Raw genomic sequence first — 25,128 nt, 5'->3', positions numbered from 1 at the left:
GCTTCTCAAATGCAAGCCCAGGGGAGCCTTTGACTCTCTTCCTTAAGAATGGTACAAGTTACGAATGTGGAACATACAGACTAGAGGACTCAGAAAAGATTCTTTCCAAGCATGACGATTCTGCAACTGTTGATCTAATTAATTATGTTTGAAAAGTCTGACTTATTTATGAGAGGTGAGCTTTGGAATTATGATGCTGGGAGGCAAAACATCCCTTCCAAATCCCGTTCCAGACCCTCCTGCCAAAGACTCTGGTGCTGGGTCACATTCTGTAACAGACCCACAGAGGCACGCTAGAAGATAACATCAGCCAGACGTGAAATCTGTTGTGAATTTGAGCAAATGCTCATGTGCTCAAGCTACAGTTCAAGCCAAAGGGTAAAGATATGCATGTGGGTCTGTAAAAGGAGTAATCAGCTCCAGAAGGGCAAGCAGCAACCCTCAGAAGTGGGACAAAATGGTTGAAGAGTTCTATGTGCTCAGCCTGGCACCACGGAGGTATAATGTGTGCCACACAGCACAGCGGTTAAATCCCTGCTGCTGGAATGCTCCTCTGCAAGCCCTCTCCAGATAAGAAAGAGAAAGAATGTAGTTAAGAATCTTATCATTCAAAATACCTGTCCCCAGGGACCCGCCTGCCAGGACGCACATTCCGGCTGCTGACAAGTCTGCATGGAGGCTGGTTTGGTCTCAGGGTCACACATTTTATCATTTAATCGATCTTCTCCAAACTGACACCAGACTTGGCGGTGCTTATGCCCTTTTCCGCAGGTGACCAAGCACTGTAATAAAAAGCAGAGCCAGTCAGGGTCACTGCTGATCAATGTGTTGTGGTATCTGGGGGTTATTTATTGATTAGCAGGAACAGGTGTGTTCTTTCCCCACCTTAATTCCTTCTTCCAAAGCAATTTGTAAGCACACCAAGTCTCATACTTTTCTATTCATTCATTCTGTATTTACAGTCTCTGGGCCAGTTTCACGCCCCGAATAAACTCAGCAACATGCTCTAAAATACTGAAGAACATACATTCACGATCTTCTAGCATAGGAGTTAACTGTGGGGAATTATGAGTCAGATCAACCTAGGTCTTAATCCCTATACAACCAGGGCACATGGTCTCTCTGGATCTCAATTTTCTCATCTGTAAAATGGGTATAATGTCAATCCCTACTGCCAAGAATTATGAAAATTAAATGAAAAAATCCAAGTCAAGTGCTTAGTAGAATGTTCACTCAATAAATGTCAAATATAATCATTATCTATGCCCACTGTAGAAAAATTTTAAAACATAGGTAAACATGATGGAGAAATTATAGTGATTCAAAATCTCACCACCCAAGGATGACCATTATCAACACTTTGCTTTTTCTTTCCAGTTTTTTAATTTAAGGAACTTTGGATCAGACTGAATTTAGTTTGATCTCTCCCCCACCCCCATTTTATCAAGTATTTTTGTAATGTCTGTCACTTAATTTGAAACGATACTTTAGCTAATACTAGCTGTTTAAGTAAAATTTAAACCCACTTTCTTATTTTATCTTTTTTAAACCAAAGACTAGAGTACAGCAAAGGCGGCTTATTAACCTAGAACTAAAAGCACTAGGTTTGTTGTTTATTTGTCCAGAAATCAGATACTGTTAATCACACATGCTGTTAATTGTCCACCATTCCACAGGCATTAATGGTGTCCTTTCCAAATTCATGTTTTACGTATTTGACGGTGAAAGGAAATAGTTAATACTCCACTTATATGGAGGAGATACGGGCATGCATGCAGCCGCTGCAGCACCTTCCTAACTTGGCCCATAAATAAGAAAACTCCTTTTCTCTTTCCACTTGTTCCCTCTTAAGGAAGGTAGAGTGAGTCACTTGCTTGGGGAGAATCTCCCTGTGCTCTGTTCATAGTGAGTGTTAAGCCTGGGCCATAAATTGAAGAAAGAGGCTCCACCTTCTTTATCTTGCTGTCTTGGGGTCACCTGGGCTAAGCAATGGAGGGTTCATTTCTATTTCTCTTTATTCCAAGTTTTTCTCTAGCAACAGGATGATAAGTCAGGGAGGTCACTCCCTGGGGTTTAATTCCTCTATTTCAAAGTCGAGGAAGTAGGAAACCTCATGTTGACTTCAGATCTAAGCTAGTATAGCTTTATGACTAATAAAGCCCTCATTTCCTTTCAGCAGGGCTCAAAGATGAGGGAAAGTGAGGGACTGGAACTTAAAATCATCAACAGAAGCGATCGTGGCGGGTGATCCAGTCAAGCCCGCCATACCTCTGAGGTCACTGGAAAACTAGTCACATCCAGTTCTAAAGTCATTCTGCAGGTGGAGAACTGAAGCTGTTTCCCCAAGGGTGGATGGGAGAAAGGTGCAGCAGGTTCAGCCTTAGACAGACCAGGAGAGCCCCAGAATTACAGTATCAGGGATGACCTAGTGCAGGGGTGTCCATGCCGCAGGCCACCTGCTGATTTTGTGAGGACGATATTTTGCTTATCCGTGGTGTCAGACATCATGAAAAGTATACATGGAACTTTTTTTTGCTAATCAGCTTTTCTTAGTGTTTGTGTATTTAATGTGTGGACTGGGACAACTCTTATTCTTCCAATATGTAGCAGAGGAATAAATAAGGTTGGACACCCCTGAGTCCTAGGGAGAAATAATAGCCTTCTCATCTCACCTCTGACCAGTCTCCAGATTTCCACTGTGGACAAGGGAACTCATTGCACCTCTCAACCGTGACTTTGTCCTGATGGGTGCATTTGCTGTCATCCAGTACATCATTTCGGGTGTTGACACAAATAGCCCTTCTCCTCTGGGTCCCACCATCACAGCTTTTAGAACACTGTAAAGACAAAAAAATTAGAGAAAGCTGTTGCTGAATTTTATACAAAGTATGCTCAAAATCCTGGCTATGCTGTTTTTTCCTGTCTTTGAGAAACAAACAACTAACCCTAGGTATAAATGTCACTTATTAAGTGACTCTAAAGGAGTCACTTCACACCGCAGAGCTTCAGTGTCCTCATCTGTGAAATGGGGGAAAATAGGGCTATGGAGGGGGGGGATTCGGTTATAATAGGGTTATTTGGGGGGAGATATTTTCATGTTATCAACCTATTTACCAGGTTTTTGTTGAAGTAAACAGTTAGCTCACTGGCACACAAAAGTCAGTGTGGAGCATGGAAAGGGACTGGTTGAGTTGTTCTTAACCCTCCCAATTTTCCACATGCCATACACTTTACAAATCAATCATGGTCGTCTTTTTTGCAGGGCTTGAATAAGGGCAGGCATTACAAATAAATCATGGCTCTCTTTTGCAGATAGCCTAAGTGGGGCTTCTCAACACAACTTTGCAAGGAGGCACCATCAGCTAATGAGTCTTAGCATCCAAGAAGACTTCTTTGAATGAGAGTCAACTTACCTCAGTCCAAGCAGAATAGCGCCAGCCACCTGTGTTACATTCTCCTGAGCATTTTTCCCGGTTGCTTGGTTTGGGGTTACTGCTGCAAAAACTGTCATCAACCTTCTCAGTCTTCCCATCCAGCCTGCTATATTTGGCACAGTAGATGTCTAATGTACGGTAACCCAAACCACACTGGGCACTACATTCACTCCTGCTGGCAACATGCCACCTAAGCACAACAAGATGAGAAACCAACATTACCATCAAGTATACATGCCTCATCTATATTCCACTGGGGGAAGAATTCAATTATTTTGTTCTTCACTAACTGAAATACCACGAAGCTCAAAGCCACTGTCAGTTACTAAAATCCAATTTGAAACCAACATATCCATACATTTTTCATGGCTGCCAATGCAGCCATAGAATGATGGCCAGAAGTCCTGTCTTTGTGAAGATTCCCCCTCAAAACATTCAATCTGAAATTCAAGCAACCAAAAAGAAAAAAAAAATCACACTGGAATTCAACAGAGCAAAAAATGAGTAATTTTATAGTTAAAAGGTTCAAGCAATCCATTGTGTCATTTGCCTTCTCCTAACAGAGAATCAATGTTGGAAACTCCCCCTAGGAATCCTCCTTTATGTGAGTCTATGCTAGAAAGTGCTCAATAGACATTCTGTGAATTAACAGAGGAATGAATAACTTCGACTGTAATTATGAATTTCAATTGAGCTAAACCCTGTGTACGTTATTATCTGTGGATAAAGACTCCAAATTCTTTGAAGATATAAACCATATTCTACACAACTCAATTATACACATATAAAATTAGATTTGAATCTATAAATCTTTGTGACCTTTGAATCTGTAATACCTAAAAGAGACTTTTGGGGCAAACAGTAGGTGCTGATGAATCATCTGGTTCTTTTAATGCCCCATGAACACTGTCAGAAGTGCTTAACTTAAAAAAATAAAACAAATAAAATTCTTACACTGAATAAGAAATGACCTTGAAACGTGATTTACAAATCCAAAAAGAACAACTTTTTTATAATCGTCATTTGATTTCATTCTTGATGGTTAATTCCCTAACTGCTCAAAGACTGGGTAGTTTGCTAATTACTAATGTCCTAACCAGCCCTTCCGTGCATACCTGTCCTGGGGGACAATTCAGGAAAAGGAAGAGGAGTATAGGTCACATGCCAGTCTTGGAATTTCTCACTAAAGTCCAAAAGTAGGTCACAGTTAGCCATTTGGCAATAAAGTGGGCTATGGAGCTTTTCTGTTACAGCGACACAGTATTGGGGGTTTGTTCTTACGTTGTCAGCGAAGGACTGCAAAACAATGCTTTATATCAGTGTGTCCAACCTTTTGGCTTCTCTGGGCCACACTGAAAGAAGAAGAGTTGTCTTGGGCCACACATTAAATATGCGACCACTGACGAAAGCTGAGAACCTTGATTTGAGCTTGCTATGATTTGCTTCACTTAGACTGCTATTATGGTTTGAAACATTGTACTGACAAGTTGGTTTTCACCTTGAAGATGCATGTTTAACTCATTTCAATGAGCGGTTAAATCCACTAAAAATGCTAAATCTGTAAGCCAGTTTTTATCAATTTCTGGCACAACTTTGGTTTTGATACCATAAACGACTTGATAACATGTCATAAATCATAAAATCTTGTCAACATTCGGCCTCAACTTAGCATCTTACTTCTGAAAAGTAAATGATGTTGCTGTAGTCAGCATCAGTGTTTCTAAGGAATTCCTGGAATTGGTGATGATTCAATTCCGCGGCCCTTAGGAAATTTACAGTCTCCATGACGACTGGCATGTTATCCATTTTTAAAGCTTTTAAGCATACATTTTCTTGATGTACTATGCAATGATGCTTCATCAAACGTGAGTTTGGGGTGGCAATTGCATCATCTTCTATCAACTTTAGAAGTCCCCCTGTTTTACCTACCATGGCTGGGGTATCATCAGTAACTACCCAGATATGTTGACAATGGAAAAGGAAAATCACTTTAACATATTTTTTACTGCTTTGTATCAATCTCTTGATTTAGTTGTGTCTTTTAACGGCACTAAAGAAGCCATTTCTTCAGTGACATTATATTCGTCATCTATACCTCTAATAAAAATGGCAAGCTGAGCCATATTTGTAGCATTAGTGTCCATTGCTGAAACATAAAATTTAAAGTTAGCAGCTTTACTTCCCAACTTCTTTTGATAAATTCTCCAGTTTCTTTAATTCACCTAGCTATGGTCTGGTGAGACAAACTAATTTTAGAAATAGTCCCCATTTTTCTGGGATAAATTATATCTCCTATGGTTTCCCTACATTGCTTAATAAACTCACCATCAGTAAATGGCTTGGGATTTTTTTTTGCCATTAAATATGCTACATATAACTGGCTTTTACAATGGAATCCATCTGAGTTGGAACTTGAAAAAAAAATGCTCAGAAGACAGACTTTTTTTAGTTCCACTATTTTGTCCTTATGACACAATTCTTTGTATGCATCAAATCTGGCAGCATGTTTTTGCATATAATGCCTTTTCAAGTTATAGTCTTTGATAACTTGCCTTACCATTTGCCTCAGCAAAAAAAGTAGTCATCTACCTACTTTTCATAGCAAAATCTTCCTTCATTTGTAATTTTTCTTTTGGGGGATTCTGTTTTCTTTTGAGATGGTGTAGAAGCCATGCTGGGATTAAAAAATGATAATAGATAAGGGACTACACCTACTTTTATCGTTAAAATTAATTGACCGGAAAATAGAAAGCAAGTTTTGGGTTCTTCCACATGTCACCTGCTGTTTGAGGGCAAGGTGGAAGGCTAATTTGCAAAGCATGGTGGGCAGTTTGTGAAGCACCACTGATGTGGAAGTACCTTGATAATCCATGAAAAATGCCTGACTATTCTAAATAACATTAAGTGCCTAATGTTGCAATTTATTATTGATAATTGCTGCATTACCAAGTCATCACTAGCACATGTAACGTCTGATGGTGTCATTCAACTGCACTGTAAGAGAACACACTTGAAGCTGCACACCACTATAGCACTGACACCACACGTGTGCAAACAGTGAGAGCGCAGTATGTTAATTTCATGTGATAAGAGAAACAGTGTTGTTGGTCAAGAAGAGCCCAATCAAGTGCCACCAAAAAAAAAAAAAAAAATCACTTAATGTTTTAAGCAAGTTTACGATTTTATTTCTGTCTTGGGTCACGTCCATAGCTATCTTGAGCCATGGGTTGGACACCACTTGCTTTATCTCATCAGGTCACAGTCTATGCAGGGAAAACTCTCACTTCCTTCAGGAAATGAGGCAAAATGTGGCCCAATTCAACAGCAGCATATGGAACTTTCATCTGCCCTTTGATTCCTGGCGACCTTCACTTTGCCTTTGTTACTGTTTCCGACGGCTAAGGGAGGCAGGAGTCCTGCTCTGGCAAGAGAACACACTGGCAGCTCAGGGTGGCAAAGCAGAGTCTCTCTGGTAGACACATAATCCCCAGAATCTCTGCAGAGACCACAGAATCCTAGAAAAGTTCTTCTCAAAATGCTACCCTCTGCTTGTGGTCTTGCCCTGGACAGCAGTCTCAACTTTAGTGCTTTGCCATCATTTGGTTCATTTCACAAGAATAAAACACAATTGTATTTTATTACCACATTTCAGAAAAGCATATTGCAAAGTGTTTGTTACTAAGTGGAAACTGAGAAAAAAAATAGGTGAGTATGTCTGTGTCACCGTGGGGGTTGTAGGATTAAATGGTTTTGAGAACTACTGAATTAAACCAATTTCTACACTGCAGAACTTCTCAGGGCCTTCAAAATGTTGATCAGCATTATGAGTCTCCACACAAAAGGGGAGAGCTGGTGAGGCTTCTCAGATATAACTGGTTTGCCACAGATAGTCTTGTGGAACTAGGGATCCACAAACATACCATGGGAAATACCACAGTATTTTAGAGTTTGACCACTTAGTAACAATCCTTTCTCCAGCCTTTCAGTTTTGGACATAGCCACTTGGCAATAATTAGTATAAATCATTATTACATTGACTATTAGTTGATAGAAGAAAGAACACCTTCAGGCTGGATTTGTGTCTTTGTGCATTTTAACCTGTAAAAACCAGTAAGACGTGAGTTTGAATCTGGACAAATAAATATGATCTTCTCTTTAATTTTAGGCATGAACGTGCATCTCTTTATTTAGGAGGGTTTTGTCAACCAATCCTAAACTCAGCATTTTTCTTTTAATTTTTTATTTCCTATTGTGTGGTCTTCACTTCCACCAAATGACACACCTGCAATCTCTTTACCTTCTTTTCCTTCATCAGTTACAGGTGTTATTATTACCACCCAAGCCTGTGATGTGAGCTGCTATTCTTATTTGGTCTCCATAGAGTTTAAAAAAATAAAGATAAGCACTAAAAAAACAGTGAGTTTTGCCAAATTAGGAATTTAGAATAGAGCATTTGGTATACCTACCATATGAAAGAAAAAGACTTTAAACCACGACTTTATCTAGATCATGTGATATTATTTTTAATAATCAGAGGATGAAGTATGGCAGCAGGAAGACCTGGGTGTGCATGTCACTTATTTACTAAGTGACCTGAAGCAAATCACTTAACATCGCTGAGCCTCAGCTTCGGTATCTGTGAAATGGGGGAAAATAGGGCTATTTGGGGGATTCACTGAGGCAAAGCACATATGGTAGGCATTCAAGAAAAGTATAATTTATTATTATTATCTTTGGTGTTTTATTCTACAACCAAATTTTAAATTGTATAACTCCACATAAACCATTGAGGAGAAATCCACTTGAGATCTTTTGTCTCATAAAAGTCACACATAAAAGTCATGTGGCTTTGAGGCTACCTTTTAATGTATTAGCTTTGTAAGGTCTACTTGAATATTATGTCTAAGGGTTTCCAATGTCAGAGAAACTTTGGAGAATATCAGATAAGCCAGTGTCACCACCAACTATGTTGTGGCTCATTTTGGAGTCTATTCAAATATTGAAAAATATTGGTTTCTGAAGTAACAGATCAATTATCATCTCTACTCTCAAATTGATGCTCTGTGAGTAAACTTTTTTCATTTTTAATTCATCATTTTTTAGAGACAGGGTCTCACTCTGACTCCCAGGCTGGAGTGCCATGGCATGATCACAGTCAATGTACTTCACACTCCTAGGCTCAAGTGATCCTCCCACCACAGCCTCCTGAGAAGCAGGGTGTGTGCCACCATGCCTTACTGATTTTTTTTTTTTGAAACAGTCTTACTCTGTCACCCTGCATAGAGTGCCATGGCATTGTAGCTCATAGCAACCTCAAACTCTTGGGCTCAAGCAATCCTCTTGAGTAGTTGGGATTACAGGCACCTCCACAATGCCTGGCTATTTTTTAGAGATGGGATCTCACTCTTGCGCAGGCTGGTCTCAAACTCCTGAGCTAGGCAATCCATCCGCCTCGACTCCCAGAGTGCTAGGATTATAGGTGTGAGCTATTGCACCTAGCTAATTTTTCTTTCTTTCTTTTTCTTTGCAGAGATAGTGTCTCACTACATTGCCGAGGCAGTCAAGAATTCCTGGCCTTGAGCGATCCTCCTGCCATGGCTTCCCAAAGTTCTGGGATTATAGGTGTGAAACATCATAGGAGGCCTACTGAGATAATATTAGCAGTTAATACTAAATAAGCCCTTAGAACATACTATTTATTTATTTTTGAGGCAGAGTCTTGCTTTGTTTCCCAGGCTAGAGTATAGTGGTGTCATCATAGCTCACTGCAACCTCCAAATCCTCAGCTCAAGCAATCCTCCTGCCTCAGCTTCCTATGTCACTGGGACTACAGGTACACACTAGCACAGTTGGCTAATTTTTCTTTTTTTTCACAAGACACAGGGGTCTCATTTTTGCTCAGACTAGTCTGGAACTCCTGGCTTCAAGGGATCCTCCTGCCTTGGCCTCCCAAAGTGCTGAGATGATAGGTGTGAGCCACCACTACCAGCCTCCAGGAGTAAACTTCAAGTAGAGTTCTTAAACAATTTCTTTTTTATGGTCACATTCTAGTACTCAAAATGTTTTGTACAGATTTGCTTTCTTTGTGATCATAGGAGCATGCTTAGCATGCATTTATCATGAAGGAGTCAACCAGCCACGATCTAATTCAGCTACTGGAGAAAGGAAAGGTGAGGGATTCCAGGTAAGATAGGGACTAGGAATGGGGCAGAAAACTCACGGGAATTACTTCTTTTCCCATAAGAATGAATAAAAGCTACACAAAATGGATCAATGACTATCACCCACCATTATAAATGAAGTAAGAATAAAACAGCTTTCTCCTAGGGGGTTAGCACACAGGATCTAGGGGTAGACAGATTGCTTTGGAACACTGAAACCTCTGTCACTCCACTTGTGTGACCTTGAGCAATTTGCTTAACTTCTCTTAGCTTTCTTTTTCCTTATTTGGAAAATGGTGATAATAACAATAACCATGTCACAGTGCTGTTTAAGGAATTAATAGAGTATTAATTATTTTAATAGGATAGTATAATAGGATAAGAACTATCCTATTAATAAAAGGATATTAACAGGATAATACATAGCTGTATAAAAGCAGTTCTTTGTGAATAGTTGGCTCTATTACCACTACTTTCAGAGTATTGGGAATTATAGCGATTATCACCTCACTCAATTTCTTAAGGTTATACTTCAAGTTAGTTAACTATTTTTTTCTGAAAAGATCTTTCCTTTTGACTCTAATTTGAGTCACCTGAAATGGGTTTAGGGATACAACCTATAACAAGAATACTCCCCAGTACAAACATCAACTTTTGAATGTCTTCTTGTCTTTCCACAATAAATTTTGTCAATGCTCTTCTACGAGTCAGTGACAAGCAAGTCAGTGACGCTGGTAGAGAAGTGTGGTGGGGTGCAGAAATCCTGGGCTTTGAAGTCAAAGCCTTTGGTCAGGACTGTCAAAGAAGATATGGCACTTGTGCCACAACTGTCCCTCTGATTCCTACGGCAGCATCACTAATTGATCACAGCACTTCTCTTTTCTCTCAGAGCCTCAGTAGAGTCTTATAATCTGTTCTCCAGCACTGTAGGCAGCCAATCATTGGACAGGATTTGACATGGTCATGTGGAACCCTCAAAATGCTTACATATTCATTTTACCACTATGAATAGTGAGTTAACACAATTCAATACCACTCTACATTGATCATTTCTCTTCTTAGAAAGAGAATAAAACAGCAACTCACCTGACCTGCATTTCCCTGTCATGAAGACTACACAATACAAGTCCTAGCCTACTTCAAGGCTATGGACTGGTTTGACTGCCTTTTCCTATATTCCTAACTCTATTCATTAATGGTGGCATAATCCCAAGCACTAGGTAAACTGGTAAACTGATAAACTTATTAGTCGCTGACCTTAAGTATTGTTGAAAAGAGATATTCTTAGATTAATGTAAATAATGATGAACAAGCAAAATAATGCAAAAATTGCTTGGGAATCTGGGGATGGAGTTTAATTGGTATGGGTTGGTGAGGTCCACAGGGTTAAACATGACATAGTTGACCTCACAAATATATGGGAAAGCTTTAGAGTTCTCCACCCACCCAGTATTTCCTGCCTCAGATTTCATATTTTTCTTCTATATAGAACTGTCTGAATATCAAGACATCTGTACATAGATTTTCCTTCTTATTCCTCACATGACTCTACTTTAGTGCACCACAACTTTCACATGCATGAGAGTTCTCTCTGTAGGGGGATACATAACAACATAGGTACTTTGAGGGACTAGGGTTTCCCCTTTTCTTTTGACTATTAGACCAAATTTTTGCATAAGATGCTAATACCTAGGCAGTGAGTTGTAAGGAACAACTGAGAATGTTTTTTGGCAAGCACCACACTCTATTAGCTATTTTTAATTTCCAGGTGAATAAGAAATCTGCAGGCATATGTCCTCAATCATCAGTTCCAGAGGGATGGAGACTTGGCTAAAGCTTATTTCACTGAAACACAAGAAAGGAGAACTGAAGACCAGCATCCCCACCTTCTCTTTCCCACATGCAGAGGCCTCCCACAAGACCCTCACAACTCAGCAGCAAAGCCTCACCTCAGGTCACAGTCTGTGCCGCAGGGTTCAGTAATAGGTTCTGGCTGGGGCAGCCGATCACATCTTTGATCAGAAACGGTGAGCTGATCAGATTCCCTGGTGCAAACAGGTTTTCGTTTCCGTTCCCCTAAGCAGGGAGGAAAAAAAAAATTATTCAGGGAAAGTAACCTATTCAATAAACTATTTAGACTAGGTATTGGCCAAAATTTTCTCTAAAGAGCTAGACAGTAAATATTTTCAAGCTAAATAACCTCTGTTGCATCAACTCCACCATCATGAGGCAAAACCAGCCACTTACAGATAATACCTAAACAAATGTGCATGGCTATGTTCCAATAAAACTTTATTTATAAAAGTAAGCAGTAGGCTAGATTTGACCCTGGGGCTGTTGTTTGCCAATCCCTAACTTAAGTAAAAGGAAACAAGGTAAGTAATATATGATATGACTTCTAAAACCATGTCTCTAGAAAATTAAGGTGACAGGACTGATTTTGCTTGGTTTTATATTTGTACAAACCTCTTAGGACGAGGAAACCTACCATTTACCGAATTCCTTTAAAAATTCAACTTGCCAGCCAAAAATAACCAGATAGATTCAGACAAAGCAGATTATAGAATGCATGCAGATAGAGAGGTTCATAGGTTGCACACATTTTGGCTGTTCTTTTAAAAATGAAAGAGATTTTTAAAATTTCTCAAATTTCCCAAACTCAAACTCAAAGCAGATACCTTGGCAGGGTTTGCTGCATGCTTGCCAAGGTCCGTGACTGTTCCAGTAAAACTGCTGAGGTTTATCTTCAATTGGAATATTGAAAGAATAGCGCACATCGGGGTTGTATAACTTTCCCACCGACAGAACCTGGAATGTATGGACAGAATGGAGAGGGTGTTTGTGGGCCTGTAGTTCTAACTGGAAGAAAAAAAGGTGGTGAAAAAAGAAAAGAAACACAGACAAATTTTTACCTGAAGCAAAAGTTCTTGTTCAATGCGATCTGTGGAGTTGATTCTTTCCACAACGTTGTCGGATCCGCTGTACTCTATCACAGCATTCCCAACACGGATTTCCCTTTTGGACATTGTGACAACAAAGTCTCCATTTAGCAAGAATTCACCTTTGCTGCTTGATAAAGCTGTGAGAAAAGAAAGTTTATTAATCTGGTGCTAATGACTAGCTGTTTAAAACATGAAATAACACTTTTATAGACAGGGAATCATAGTGCAAAGAACATGAACTTCTGAGCCAGACAGGCATGCCTTCAAATCCTAGGTTTGCCACTTGCCACCTGTGTAGCATTTGGGAATCATTTTCCTTCTGTCAGTCTCCATTTATCTCTAAAATGGAGATAAGAACACCCAGCCCTCATGGTATCTGTGAAAAACAAAATATAATGTAGGGTCCCAATTAGCATGGGGTTTGTTATACAAGACCCATAGTTACAGGATTGTAGATGAAAACAAAAGTGTAATGATTTGAAAATATGTACTAATGAACTGAACACAGAATAAAACTGGTTCCCAGACAAATCTCTCTGTGTATTTTAGAATTAGTTGATCCTACTGAATCTTGGATAAATTTTCTTTGTTTGACAGATGCTGAAATCTAAAAATACATGGTTAACAGAATGTTTAAATGTCACCTTTTCAGTAAGGGCCACTATAGTAGTCAGTCTCAAACATGGCCCCAGGATCTTTGCTTTCTCGTATTTATACTTTGTATCATCCCCTCCCATGATGAATAGGAATTACTGGGTAATCACCACCAGAGTGCAGAAATGATAAAGTGTAATTTGGGCAAGGTCAAAGGCGTTATGGCTCTGCCTTGTTCTTCCTTGGATTTCTGACTTTGGGAGGAGGCAGCTGCCATGTTGGGAGGACACTGAAGGAGCCCATGGAGAAGCCACCTACAAACATCAGTGAAGAACTGAAGTCTCTTGCCGAAAACTCCAAGTTGTCTGGGATGTGGATCCTTCAGTCCCCAGTTAAGCCTTCAGATAACACCACAGCCCCACCTGCTATCTTGACTACAACATGACAGGTATTACTACCAGAAACCAGCAATACCCAGCTGTGCTGCTGCTAATTTCCTGACATAAGAAACTGACAGTATATATTTAGTATTCTAAGCTGCTATGTCTTGAGATAGCTTGTTACATAGTAAAAGATAAATACACCTCCCCAGACCATTATCTTTCTTATTGTTTGGGATTCATTGAGGGTACAAAGAATTAGGTTACACTGATTGGATCTGTTAGATAAAGTCCCTCTTATAATTGTGTCCCACCCTCAAAGGATGTGCCATATACAATGACCCCCCCCATCCTCTTCCCTCCACTCCTCTCCCCACTTGCTCATCCCACTACCTCCCCTTGTATGAGCTCATCTACTGCCTCCAGATTAGAATTGAGTGCATTGGATAAAGACAATGGTTAGATGCCACAAAGTAGGTAGCAATGCCTTAACTGTATGAGTGTCGTCAGCACACAGAGGGGTTAGCACTCCCCTCTTCTATTCTTGTCAAGGTGTCATACAACACCCAGACCATTCTTTCTAAAACTTCTACCACCTCCCACTGCCAGCACAGATTTCATGTTTTTTTATCCCTTTTCCCACTTTAAATTTTCTCAATGGCATTTTGTTCATGATGTCTCCCCAAACAAGAATGTAAGCCCCATAAGGGCAAGAAGGTTGAGGCTATTTTATTCGTAAATATACCCTAGTTTCTGAAACAGCATATGGCAGGTGCTCTGGATACTGCCAAGAATGAAAAAAAAAATCAATGATATTGAAAAAGTAATGTTGGAGAACTGTCTGAATCAAGTGTCAAAATATGGCCAAATGAGGACTTGACAAGAGTTAGCCCAGTTATGGAATCTAAAATGGTCAAACTCATAGAAACACAGTAGAATAGTGGTTGCCAGGGGATGGACTGAAGGAGAATGGGGAGATATTGTTCAAAAGATATAAAGTTTCAGTTATGCAAGATGAATGCACTCTGGAGGTTTTAATGTAAGGCAACAGTGACTAGTTAACCATACTGTAATGCATACTTGAAATTTACTTAGAGGGTAGGTCTTACGTGATTTCACCACCAGTGCATGCGTGTACGCACACACACACATACATACATTTTAAAAGAAGAATGGAGGGAAGGAAAGAAGGAAGGAAAAACCCAAAAGAAAATGATAATTAAGTTCAGTGATAGGTATGTTAATTAGCCTGGTTTGGGTGATTATTTCACAACGTATAGAAATATCAACTATCAAATTGAACACCTTAAATACACATGATCTTTATTTGTCATCTGTACTATAATAAAGCTGAAAAAAAGAAGAAAGGGAAAGAAAATTGATAACGAGGATGATAAAATAGCTGCTTCAGAAAGAATAATTTACTTATTAAAGGGCCAAGAGAGATTCTCAGTAAAGTTAATGAACCCTGCAAAAGCTTTTCTAAAATTGACTCCCTTTCAAATTTTACTATTAAGTCCAAACTTCATACTCTGCAATTGTATGACTTGATATGGAAAACTTCTGCAAAAATATTTATCAATTGCTTTATTCTTTACAAAACGCTGGCATGGTTGAAGTGAAAATATAATTTTTTGACTCTAAAATCAAATAACTTTATCTTCCTACTTTTGTATTAATTTCTCATGATAAAATCCCAATGCTATCTTTTCCCCTTAGTAAGTATTTATTACAATATTTTGGTGTCATTTTAAGTATAGCCCTTACCCCGTTACCACTGCTCCTTAAATAATGAGCCCTCCTGAGTACCCACACAAACCGGGTACTCAATAATAAATCAGAGCCATTCAACATTTGAGCCCTGAACAAAACATTAGGAAAAGGTTCCCTTTTCTTTTGTAATTTGTGCACATTAGCAAATCTCAGCAGTGAGGAAAACCCTGACACGTACTTAGGTGAATAAAGGTAACATCCCAGACACCAATGTCAATCAGTTGGTACTGGCTGCCTGAGAAATCACGTAGAACAGAATTCACAAGCAGCATCACGTCCTAGCATCATATTAAAAATCTCTGTCTTGGTCACGGAACGAGGAATGACCAATTCATCTCAGGCAAGCGCCAAATCCTATCTCATCTTTCTCTGATGCTGGGGCTGTCCATTCACCACTCAGGTGAGAAGTGATGGGTATGTAGAAGGGGATTTAGGTTAAGTAGTGCACCCTGATGGGGACAGGAAAGAGGGCTGAGATGAAGCTCTGAATGTTCTTTGTGGTTCACTAACAGTGGGATCTTCATTTTCTTGGACACAGAAATCTCACAGAGTTTATGCAGTTGGATACTTTACTGATGCCAGGATCTCTCCCAGGACCAGGGATTAACTGCATTGAATTCTGTTCCCAATGCAGCATTTCATTGACCAGAATTTCCACCCATAGGAACACCATTTAGCCCCAAGGGAGGAACGAGAGGCCTTCATTTGAAATAGTTGGGAAGAACACAGGGACACAGAAAAAAGCCAGGGTTAGCTTTTAAAATGATAAGACCGTCTAACTTCTTGGCTTTATATTCTTTGATAGTCCCTACTCCCTATAAAACATAGTTCAAACTCCTTACATAACCTTGCTATAACTTTACAAATCTTATCCTCATTTACCATTCTAGTCTCACCACTCACTCCTACCAATAAACCTACATTTTCAGACCTGTACACCTCCACGTCAGTCATTTATTTTTTTCTACATGGAAGCAGTTAAGTGAAGTGGTTAAGACTGTCACATCTAGAGGCAGACCCATAAGGATTACAATTCTTCCCATTCTCTGTTTGTGTAACCTTAGATAAGTAACTTAAGCTCCATAAGCCTCAGTCGCCTTCTCTGTACAATGGGTTTCCTATAAGATTGTTAGGTGGATTACATAAGACTGTGCACTGAGGTTTTAGCTCTCGGCAGACCACAATGCCTGCATAGGTACCGTCCCCTTGTCACATCTCTGAGGCAGGGTCTTTTACACTATGTAGATGGTTAATTCATGGATGAGAAAAGCATGACTCAGAGATTATTAATTTACCAAGGCCACATGGTTTCTAATCAAGGAAATCTATCTCCAGAGTCTGTTAACCACGAACATTTTCCAAGAAGGGAGTCAGCAAATGTTTGTTAGATTAGTGAATGAATTCGAGCACTTTCTCTTGCAATATAAATGGAAATAAAATATGCTTAGGTTACAGATCTTTAAAATTTCAAACTGCTCAATTTGCTAGGCTGCATGAAACCTTCAGCAAAGCAACCATTTAAAAATTGATTTTCGTAAGCCCAAGAAAGATCCTAATCCATAGTAAGGTGCTCCATGGATGATGGTGAAAGAATGCATGGTGGATGAAAGCTGACACTCGGGGAGGACAGAGCTTCCAGCCAAACGGCTTTTCTCTATCTGTGTGAGCCTCCAACAACCTCATCTGGCCTGCAGCTCCTGTAGCATGAGGCCCACTGGGTCACTGATTGGAGCCAAGGTCATTTCTGCAGCACCTGCGGCATCCTAAGGCTGACGTCCCATGCGGGTCACTCACGTGGTGACAGCATGATGTGCTGTCAACAGAATCACCCAGTTCTTTCAAGTGAAGTCGCATACTAGCTACCCAGCTGATGTCTCACTAAAAAGAGGGAAATGAAATGTCACAATCCAGTTCTGTAAATGAAGTGATAATCTAGTTTGATTATATACAAAGAGTGATGGGCTATTCTAGGTTAATTGGGGGGCGGTCTTTTCCAATGTCCCCCAGGGTTCCTCTCATGCTTACGCTGATTTAGGGCATTTTACCCTTCACTGCATGTTCTTTATCCCAGTCAACAGCCAGGAGGGACTGGGATAGGAGCTCAAATGATAGAAGATTCCTCTTATGATCTGCTCTCGTAAAGGTCCCAGACATCCTTAAAATCATCAAATAAAGAGAAATTCCTGCTTTATCTTACACCAAATAGATTCCTGCCTTCCCACTGCCACAATTAATCAAGAGCTAAGTGTGCTGGAGACAAATAAGTATGACAGAAATGGCTACTTTTTCTTCCAAAGAGATATGAACGTGATGGCCCTGGGTACAAGTTGGCTTTAACTCAACAGGAGGGAAGGGTCCATGTGAAAGGATGACCTTTGACAGAGAGCCTTTCTGCTTCGGTACCTTGTGAAACAAATAGTTTCCTGAAAACAACCGTCTAATGCCCAACCTCCCACTAATGCGATTAGGGGAGCTAATTTCCTGGGTTGGTTTCCCTCCCATTGCACCCATCAGAACTGGGCTGCTACAAAGGCCCTCTCTCTTGGAAATCGCTCCCTCACCAAAACATGCAGGAGAGTACAGCTTGACTGATGATTAAAAGAACATGGAGGGAGAAGGATGAAGATCGCTTAGCAACGGAATGGCTATGACTCCTGTAGACACAGCATGGGTTGGAAAACCTTGGGCATTTGCCGCAATCTTCCTGCAAGCCAAGAGTAAACATTTACATACCCTGGACTTGATGACAACATCAAATTCTTCCTAACTTGTTAAGTAACCACCCTGAGGTTCAAAGGCTCTGAGGTCTTGACTTTCACACTCAGTGGCCTGTGACTGGCAATCTATGCTCACCCACTTTTCATTTGCTTCCAGAGACGCTTTCTTATGCCAACAGGTGACTTTCCCATAATATTCCCTTAAAGAGCCCTGAGTGCTGCCTGTCCCAGATGACAAATCTTCTTTAATTTTGTTTTCATTTTTTTTTTTACAAAGAGATTAAGAAACCTCCAGTGAGAAATAAAAGGTTATCACGAGATCCACCCTGAATTCAGGCACTTGATGTGGGCTGATTAAGTTAAACAGAATGGAGGCCACTACTTGGAGGAGATTATTTTTCCAAGGAGGAAAAGGATAGAAAAGAATTCTTCTCCCTTTCGAGAAGAAAGGAGCAACTCAATGTGGTTTTCAGCACTCGGGAAATTGATTTATAAAGTAGGTTGTATGCAATGCAGCTTGATTCAATTAGGAAGTAGTTAAGGACAAAGAAGTCACATGCTCAATTTTATAACCAAGCACACGAAGAAAAACGCACATTTTGCACAGTGGTGCAATGAAAAATGCTGGATTCCCCCAAAATAATTTGAACACCGTCTCTAAGAACTACGTTAATTGTCTTATAATGTCAACACTCCTTTGAATGTTTAGGGTGGCAAATAGCCAGTGCTGCCATTTAGTAATTAATTCCAAGTAAGACATTATGGGCCTTTAAAAGTGCATCTTACAAGGGTATATGTGAAACTTGGTAAATGTGGAATGTAAGTGTCTTGGCACAGTAACTGAGAGAATGCCAGGAAGGCTATGTTAACCAGTGTGATGAAAGTGTGTCAAACGGTCTGTGAATGATGCCCCATGATCATATCAATGTACACAGCTATGATTTAATAAAAATAAATAAATAAATAAATAAAAATAAAAGTGCGGATGAATCTGTATTTCCAAGGTAGGTACTCAGTATAGGGCGCATGAACAAGGCTTCTCAATGATTCAGCATTTACTTCAGACCTATCATGTGTAGGCTGTATATCAAGAGCTGAAGATGTAAAGATGGGGACCTGTCCTTACAACACTAGCAGGCTTATGAATAAATATGGAACAAGTCTCATCTCAGTTGATGGCAACTCCAACCCAGCCATCATTGCTCAGGTCAGAACCCTGCCGTTTTTGACTCTGCTTGATTTTTTCACACCTTTGACTCCTATCCGTCTCTCACCCACCATACTCAGTCCACCAACACATCTCGATGGCTCTGACGTCTAAAGACATGGAGAATCTGACCACACACTGATTGCCACCTCCACTGGTGAGCCGCCCGCATCTCTCTCCTGGATTACTGTGATGGCTGCCTAATCAGTGTCACTGCTTCTGCCCTGCACCCTTTCCATACCTTCTCTTCTCAACATCCCAGCCAGAATGCACCTTTACAAACACAGATGCAATTATGTCATGGTACTCTTCAGCTCAAAACTTTCAGGGGCTCCTCATGTCTCTCAGAGCCCAAGCCAAAGTCCTTCCAATTGTAATGTGAGTATGGCCCTCTAGACCTAGTTCTGTTACTATTCACCCTCACCTAGGTCTGTCCTCTGTGCTCACTCAGCAATACCCACAATAGCTTCCCTCTGTTATGACAACAATCCAAACATGCTCTTACTTCAAGTGCTCTGCAATGGCTATTCCCTCTACCTGGAATGCTCCTTTCCCAGAGAGCCTGTTATCTCTCTCCATGGTTCAAACATCGCCAACTCCACTGTCTCCTCTCCACCCTTGGTATCCCAATTTCCTTTATGCCACTCTGATGTCTAATAGCACAAGTAATCTTTTTTTTTTAGAGACAGAGTCTCATTTTGTTGCCCTCGGTAGAGTGCCATGGCATCACAGCTCACAGCAACCTCAAACTCAAGGGCTTAAGCAATTATCTTGCCTTAGCCTCCCAAATAGCTAGGACTATAGGTGCCCACCACGATGCCTGGCTATTTTTTTTTGTTGTTGTTATTGTTATCAATGTTGTTTTAGCAGGCCTGGGCCAGGTCCAAGCCACCAGCCCCAGTGCATGTGGCCGGCGCCCTAACCTCTGAGCTACGGGCACCAAGCCTAGACCTAGTTTCTTATGTTGACCACCTCCCTATGTTGACCTGTCTGTTACAGTCTTTTGGGTGGTCAACTTACATTGGTTCTACTGTACATTCACTTCTTTTAAAAACGGCTGTCCAGCAAGACTGCCCTGATTTCTTCTAGATATGAGTACAAACCACGTTGCTCTTCAAGGCTGGGAGGAGTCCCAGTGTACAAGGCAGCCAGCTGAATCCCTTTCACTCATGATTCTACTCCCCATGTCTTTCTTTCAAATGCCAGTTGGGCAAATTTCATAATCACTTGTGGCAGTTTACAAAATAATGAATCGAAGCGGGATTGGACAGAGTAAACTAACACAGGGTCATTAGTATGTGGTGGTTTAAATACAAGGAAAGATGTGAATTAATAATGTGTCTGTGTTCAGTGAGTGAGATTCTGTAAAGTGAAGATTCTGTAAAGAACAAAGTGGCTATTCCAGTAAAAGACTTGAGAAAAACACATACTACTCTAGAACCTTTGGGAATTAACCGGCATAATGAAATACTGAGTAAGTCTACCAACGGTCTGCTATTGATAACCTAAAAAAGTCAAGTAATGCCCCTAATAAAACATTTGTAAGCCAGTTACCCACAGGACATATTTTTTAAAGGACTTAACATGAGAATGATTTTATGCTAACCTTAGATGGTAAATGCTTGCAAAATCTGACTTGGGGCCTTTGTATTTTGTCAGATCCAGAGTAAACCCCTCGATAGGAAACAGTGCAAAATAGACAACCCTTAAATCAACACTCTGATGATGTATGAAGGAGAGGAGAAATAAAATCATGAATTTCAAGATTAACATCTTTTGTGAAATCCATGACTCTGGAAAGCTCTCTTTCTGGTTCTCTGGAGTAGCAGAAGCAGAATCTGCCAGTTGCTCCAGAGAAATAAAATCCCAGCAGTGGCAGGGGGCATCCCATCTCACCTAAGTAATTGTCATCCTCTGATTTCCCTGAGAAACTGTGCTGCCGCACATCAATATTGGTAGCACCAGCTGGAATTCGGACCACAGTATTGTAGCCTGGAAAAAATTTAGCAGAAATTCAGTATTCCACAGAATGGTTCAATTCCTTTAAATATGGAATAAAAGGTGGGCAACAAAGGAATATAATATAATTCTCACATAATTATTCTGCTAGGTGCCTTAGAGTCAGACTGATGATGTACCATATCAAGATTAATTTCATGCTTGACATTAATACTTTTATGTATTACGTGTGGTTAACAATTTTCAAACTTCGACCATTTCCCTTCTCATGGTTCTTAGGAACAAATTCTTACCATAATGTACTGTGTTAAATGTTCCTGCCACTGTTTTGCATGAAGAATTATCGCCACCACAAACCCCACATTTATCTCTCCGGGCTTTTGAGTTTAAAACATGATCGCATCCAGCTTGCTTTTAAAAAGAAAACATTTGAAATAAACAGTAAGTATTACAGTGATTACAAAATGGCAATTTATGTGTTTCTTTGAATAATCTGCATTTGGATGACAACAATGAGAAGTCCCCTTTAAACCTGCAAGGATCTTGAACTCAAATTATATATAGTCATGCTATTTAAAAGGCGGTCCTTGGGCCAGCAACCATGGGCATAGCCATGGGCATCCTCGATGCCCTTAGGAATGTAGAACCTCAGGCCCACCCAGTTCTACAGAGTTAGCATTTTAAAAGGATTCCCCAGATGTTGCATCTACAGATTCATGTTTGAGAAGCACTTGTCTATGAATAAGCAGAGGAAATGAAAAAAAATCCCTTAGAAATAAAAAAGGGGGTATGGTAAGACCTGTATCTAATTAAGGTGCTCATACCCCGTCTTAAGAGCGCAGACGCTGCCCACTGTAGGCTATTGCTGCCATGTAGAAATAGGAGCCCATTGTTGACATTTTCCAATTTTTGAAGGGGAGCTGGAAAATTTGATTTCTTGTGAAATCCCCTATGTTTAAATGTGGGCTGTGAAGGCAGGTCAAAGCATGACTGTAGACAGCCAGCCAGCTTAAGGCCTGAGGCTCCAGCACATGGATTCCTGAATTTCCTCACACATTAACACAATGCAGCAACGTACATTATGTTCCGAAAAGGACACCAGAAATGACCAGAATAACAGAGTCCACCCTCCTGTCCAGTCTCTTCCTTTATGTGAGCTAATCTTTGAGGATAAATTCAACATGGTGCCATGGAATGGACTGACAAGGAAATCCACACTGTTGCTCTGAGTTGGGAAGCATGTGATGCTCTTAGGGGCTCTTTCAATCAAATCCTACCAACCAGGAACTCCAATTTGCCTTTGGATCATATGCAGGAAAACGAATACATCATCTCAGAGCCCAGTTGGATCAGGAATGACTTTTGACTGGCAAGAACAGTGAAATAGTATCAAGCCCTTCTGGTGCGTTGCCATTTGCTAGAGATTCTCAATTTCCCGTTCAAGAATAATTAATGAGTATGTCATAAGTAGAAGTACTTGTGGTTAAAATCACAAAGAAGAATCTGAATGAGGACAGCTCTTTCTGGAGCACAGCCATTCAATACAGAAGACCTGCCCTCAGGAAGCATTTACTTAAGCAATGAGTTCAAGGTAAAGAAGAGCAAGCGTGTAAATTGTTATAATAAATATTTAAAGGAAGATTTGTGTGGACTACCCACAGAGGCCAGGAAAACCTAGGGCAGTGGTTCCCAAACTTTGGCACACTACACATCAAAATAAGGTGATGCTGATGCTGTCCCAAGGACCATACTTTGAGAAGATAGTAATTGCTATTCTATCACGGAAGCCACAAACCACAGCACGGCAGTAGGACAACACAATGAAGAAAACACCATCTGAGACTTACTCGGCAAAGGCCCTGGACACAGATATCGTTAGTGTCCTGGCCACACGGGGTTCCATCTACCACTCTGTCTCGGAGCTGATAGTAGGCTGTGTTCCCTGCCACTCTGCAGAACAACTTGCAACGGTCCTTCATCAAAACTAGAGAGGAGAAACAGGATGCAAGGTGACTTCTGTGCCTGGCCCCGAGACCAGCCTGCCAACAGCAGGCACCTACCCAGACGGACTTACTTCCACTGTACTTAGGGACCCAACGCACGTTGGGAAGCAGCCCGTTGATGTTAAAATGCTTTCCGTCAAAGTGGGCACACTGTTCATCTCGGAAGTCTCGCTTCTGCTTGAGACATGGCTCCGTGTTGCAGGACTTAAATTTCATTCTACGCCCTACACAGTATTTTCCACCATTTTTTGGCCTGAGAAAAATGTAAAGAACACACGTTGTATTATTATATTTCTCACACATCTTCCCTCATTCCTGATATTTGTATAATATGATGCAGCTATCTTGTATAGCTATTTATTGATTAACTGACTGATTAACTGATGGACTGCAGAGACTGGGGTTGTGTGTGTGTGGGGGGTTCCCCATGTTGCCCAGTCTGGCCTTGAACTCCTGACTTGGCCTTGGCCAAGTGATCTTCCTGCCTTGGCCTCCCAAAGTACTGGGATTATGGGCATGAGCTGCTGCATTCAACACTAAGGCTGTTTTGAGGATAAAATGGTAGGGAATGCAGCTTTAAGTATGAAATACAAAGCCTGAATCTCCTGGAGCGTTTTTTGTCCCTTTTCTTCAAAAGATTCACAGCCCTTGCATTTTGAAAACATAAAAGGTGAAAGGTACCTGTGAGCAGTTACAACACTCCCTGTCTACCTCTGAACCTTGAATTACCATGGTGGACCATCATAAACTTGAGCCCTTCCACCTCCATTCATTCTGTCCCTCCCAATCCTCTCTATTGGCAACCATTGTTTTTGTTTATTTTGTTTCATAGATAAAATGTAATAAAGGGAATGTGCCCATATTTGAATAAAGAGAAGTGGGAAAGAACATACTGGTTTCATTATCTTTTGTGTGACAGGAGTATGGAATGTGCTTTGCAAAGCATCATGGTGCAAATTTAATCTCAGCATGTATTTTCCAGATGTGATCCAGAAAATAAATTATACAATACATCGATCAGCAGTCAGCAGCTTGTCAAGTTCATCATGGATATGGGAAGATCACAGAATCATAGGAAGTCAAGGCTCACCTACCCAGGGCTAGAACAGCTTGGATTTCACAGCAACCCTGGGATACCCATGAGACTGAAAGAAAAATTTTCACCTTTTTCCATTACAATGAATCTTTCAGAATAATTCTGACTATAAAAAGTGGAGTTTTTTCTTCTTCAAAGAGGGGTTTTGATGAATGAGAAATACATCCATGGCCATAAAATATGGAATACAAGGTAAAAAGAATTCTGGAGTTGAATCTGGGTTCTCTTCTTGCCTTATCCTCGTGATATGGCCCTAGCCTAAGTTCTTAATGTCCCTAGGCTTCTATTTTCCCCTTCTCTAAAATGCATGCCCACAGTAGATGCTGGAAAATGTTAGCTGCTGTGTTATTACATGACAGCAGTACCCAGTCTAATCTGATCTGATTCAGCAGTTGATCTGAGCACCACCTATGAACACTGGGAGGCCTGGACTCAGTACCCAGATCTCAGGAAGGCCTACCTAGGGAAGATTGTCCTGTTGTTGTTATAAATGTCCTTTCCAGATCAAAGATTGGAGAATAAAGTGAGAGCACCAGATTTGCCATTACAAGCTGGGTGCCTCTGTGTAAGCTACCTGGTTTCCCTGGGCTCCGTCCTTCACATTTCATATGATGATGACACTGAAAGGCTTGCTGGGAATCTGAGGGGCGTAGCAAGGAGTCTGAGAAATGTTTACCATCATTTATCACAAAGAAGACTGTATGGAGGGATGCAAAATGCCACTTTAACACAGTGTGTCCATTGGATGGTTTCCCCATTAAGCCCAATTAAGCCCGTATGCTTTGAATCTGCACCGTGAACTCAACTTGCTAAAGCTCTTTCATGTCCTGCCCCGGGGTAGGGCAGATGAGGTACTTTTACA

The 25,128-nt window shown here is 40.6% G+C and overlaps 1 protein-coding gene and 1 pseudogene across 2 annotated transcripts in view; both read right to left on the bottom strand.

Moving 5' to 3' along the window:
- ADAMTS9 (ADAM metallopeptidase with thrombospondin type 1 motif 9) overlaps nucleotides 1–25,128 on the bottom strand; it is a 179,949-nt gene that overhangs the window by 91,979 nt on the left and 62,842 nt on the right. For both annotated transcript variants that reach the window (XM_053599270.1, XM_053599271.1), the window contains exons 13-22: nucleotides 23,242–23,423; nucleotides 23,015–23,151; nucleotides 21,461–21,578; nucleotides 21,105–21,200; nucleotides 12,508–12,674; nucleotides 12,274–12,403; nucleotides 11,545–11,671; nucleotides 3,414–3,624; nucleotides 2,673–2,837; nucleotides 618–782 (exon numbers count right to left, since the gene is read on the bottom strand). In XM_053599270.1, coding sequence (XP_053455245.1) covers nucleotides 618–782; nucleotides 2,673–2,837; nucleotides 3,414–3,624; nucleotides 11,545–11,671; nucleotides 12,274–12,403; nucleotides 12,508–12,674; nucleotides 21,105–21,200; nucleotides 21,461–21,578; nucleotides 23,015–23,151; nucleotides 23,242–23,423 — 1,498 coding nt within the window. The remainder of the gene's footprint in view (nucleotides 1–617; nucleotides 783–2,672; nucleotides 2,838–3,413; nucleotides 3,625–11,544; nucleotides 11,672–12,273; nucleotides 12,404–12,507; nucleotides 12,675–21,104; nucleotides 21,201–21,460; nucleotides 21,579–23,014; nucleotides 23,152–23,241; nucleotides 23,424–25,128) is intronic.
- On the bottom strand, nucleotides 13,959–14,077 carry LOC128593066 (uncharacterized; annotated as a pseudogene).

Source organism: Nycticebus coucang, chromosome 8 (genome assembly GCF_027406575.1).
Source record: "Nycticebus coucang isolate mNycCou1 chromosome 8, mNycCou1.pri, whole genome shotgun sequence".
Classification (NCBI taxonomy): domain Eukaryota; kingdom Metazoa; phylum Chordata; class Mammalia; order Primates; family Lorisidae; genus Nycticebus; species Nycticebus coucang.
This window is presented reverse-complemented; position numbering and strand designations above follow the sequence as displayed.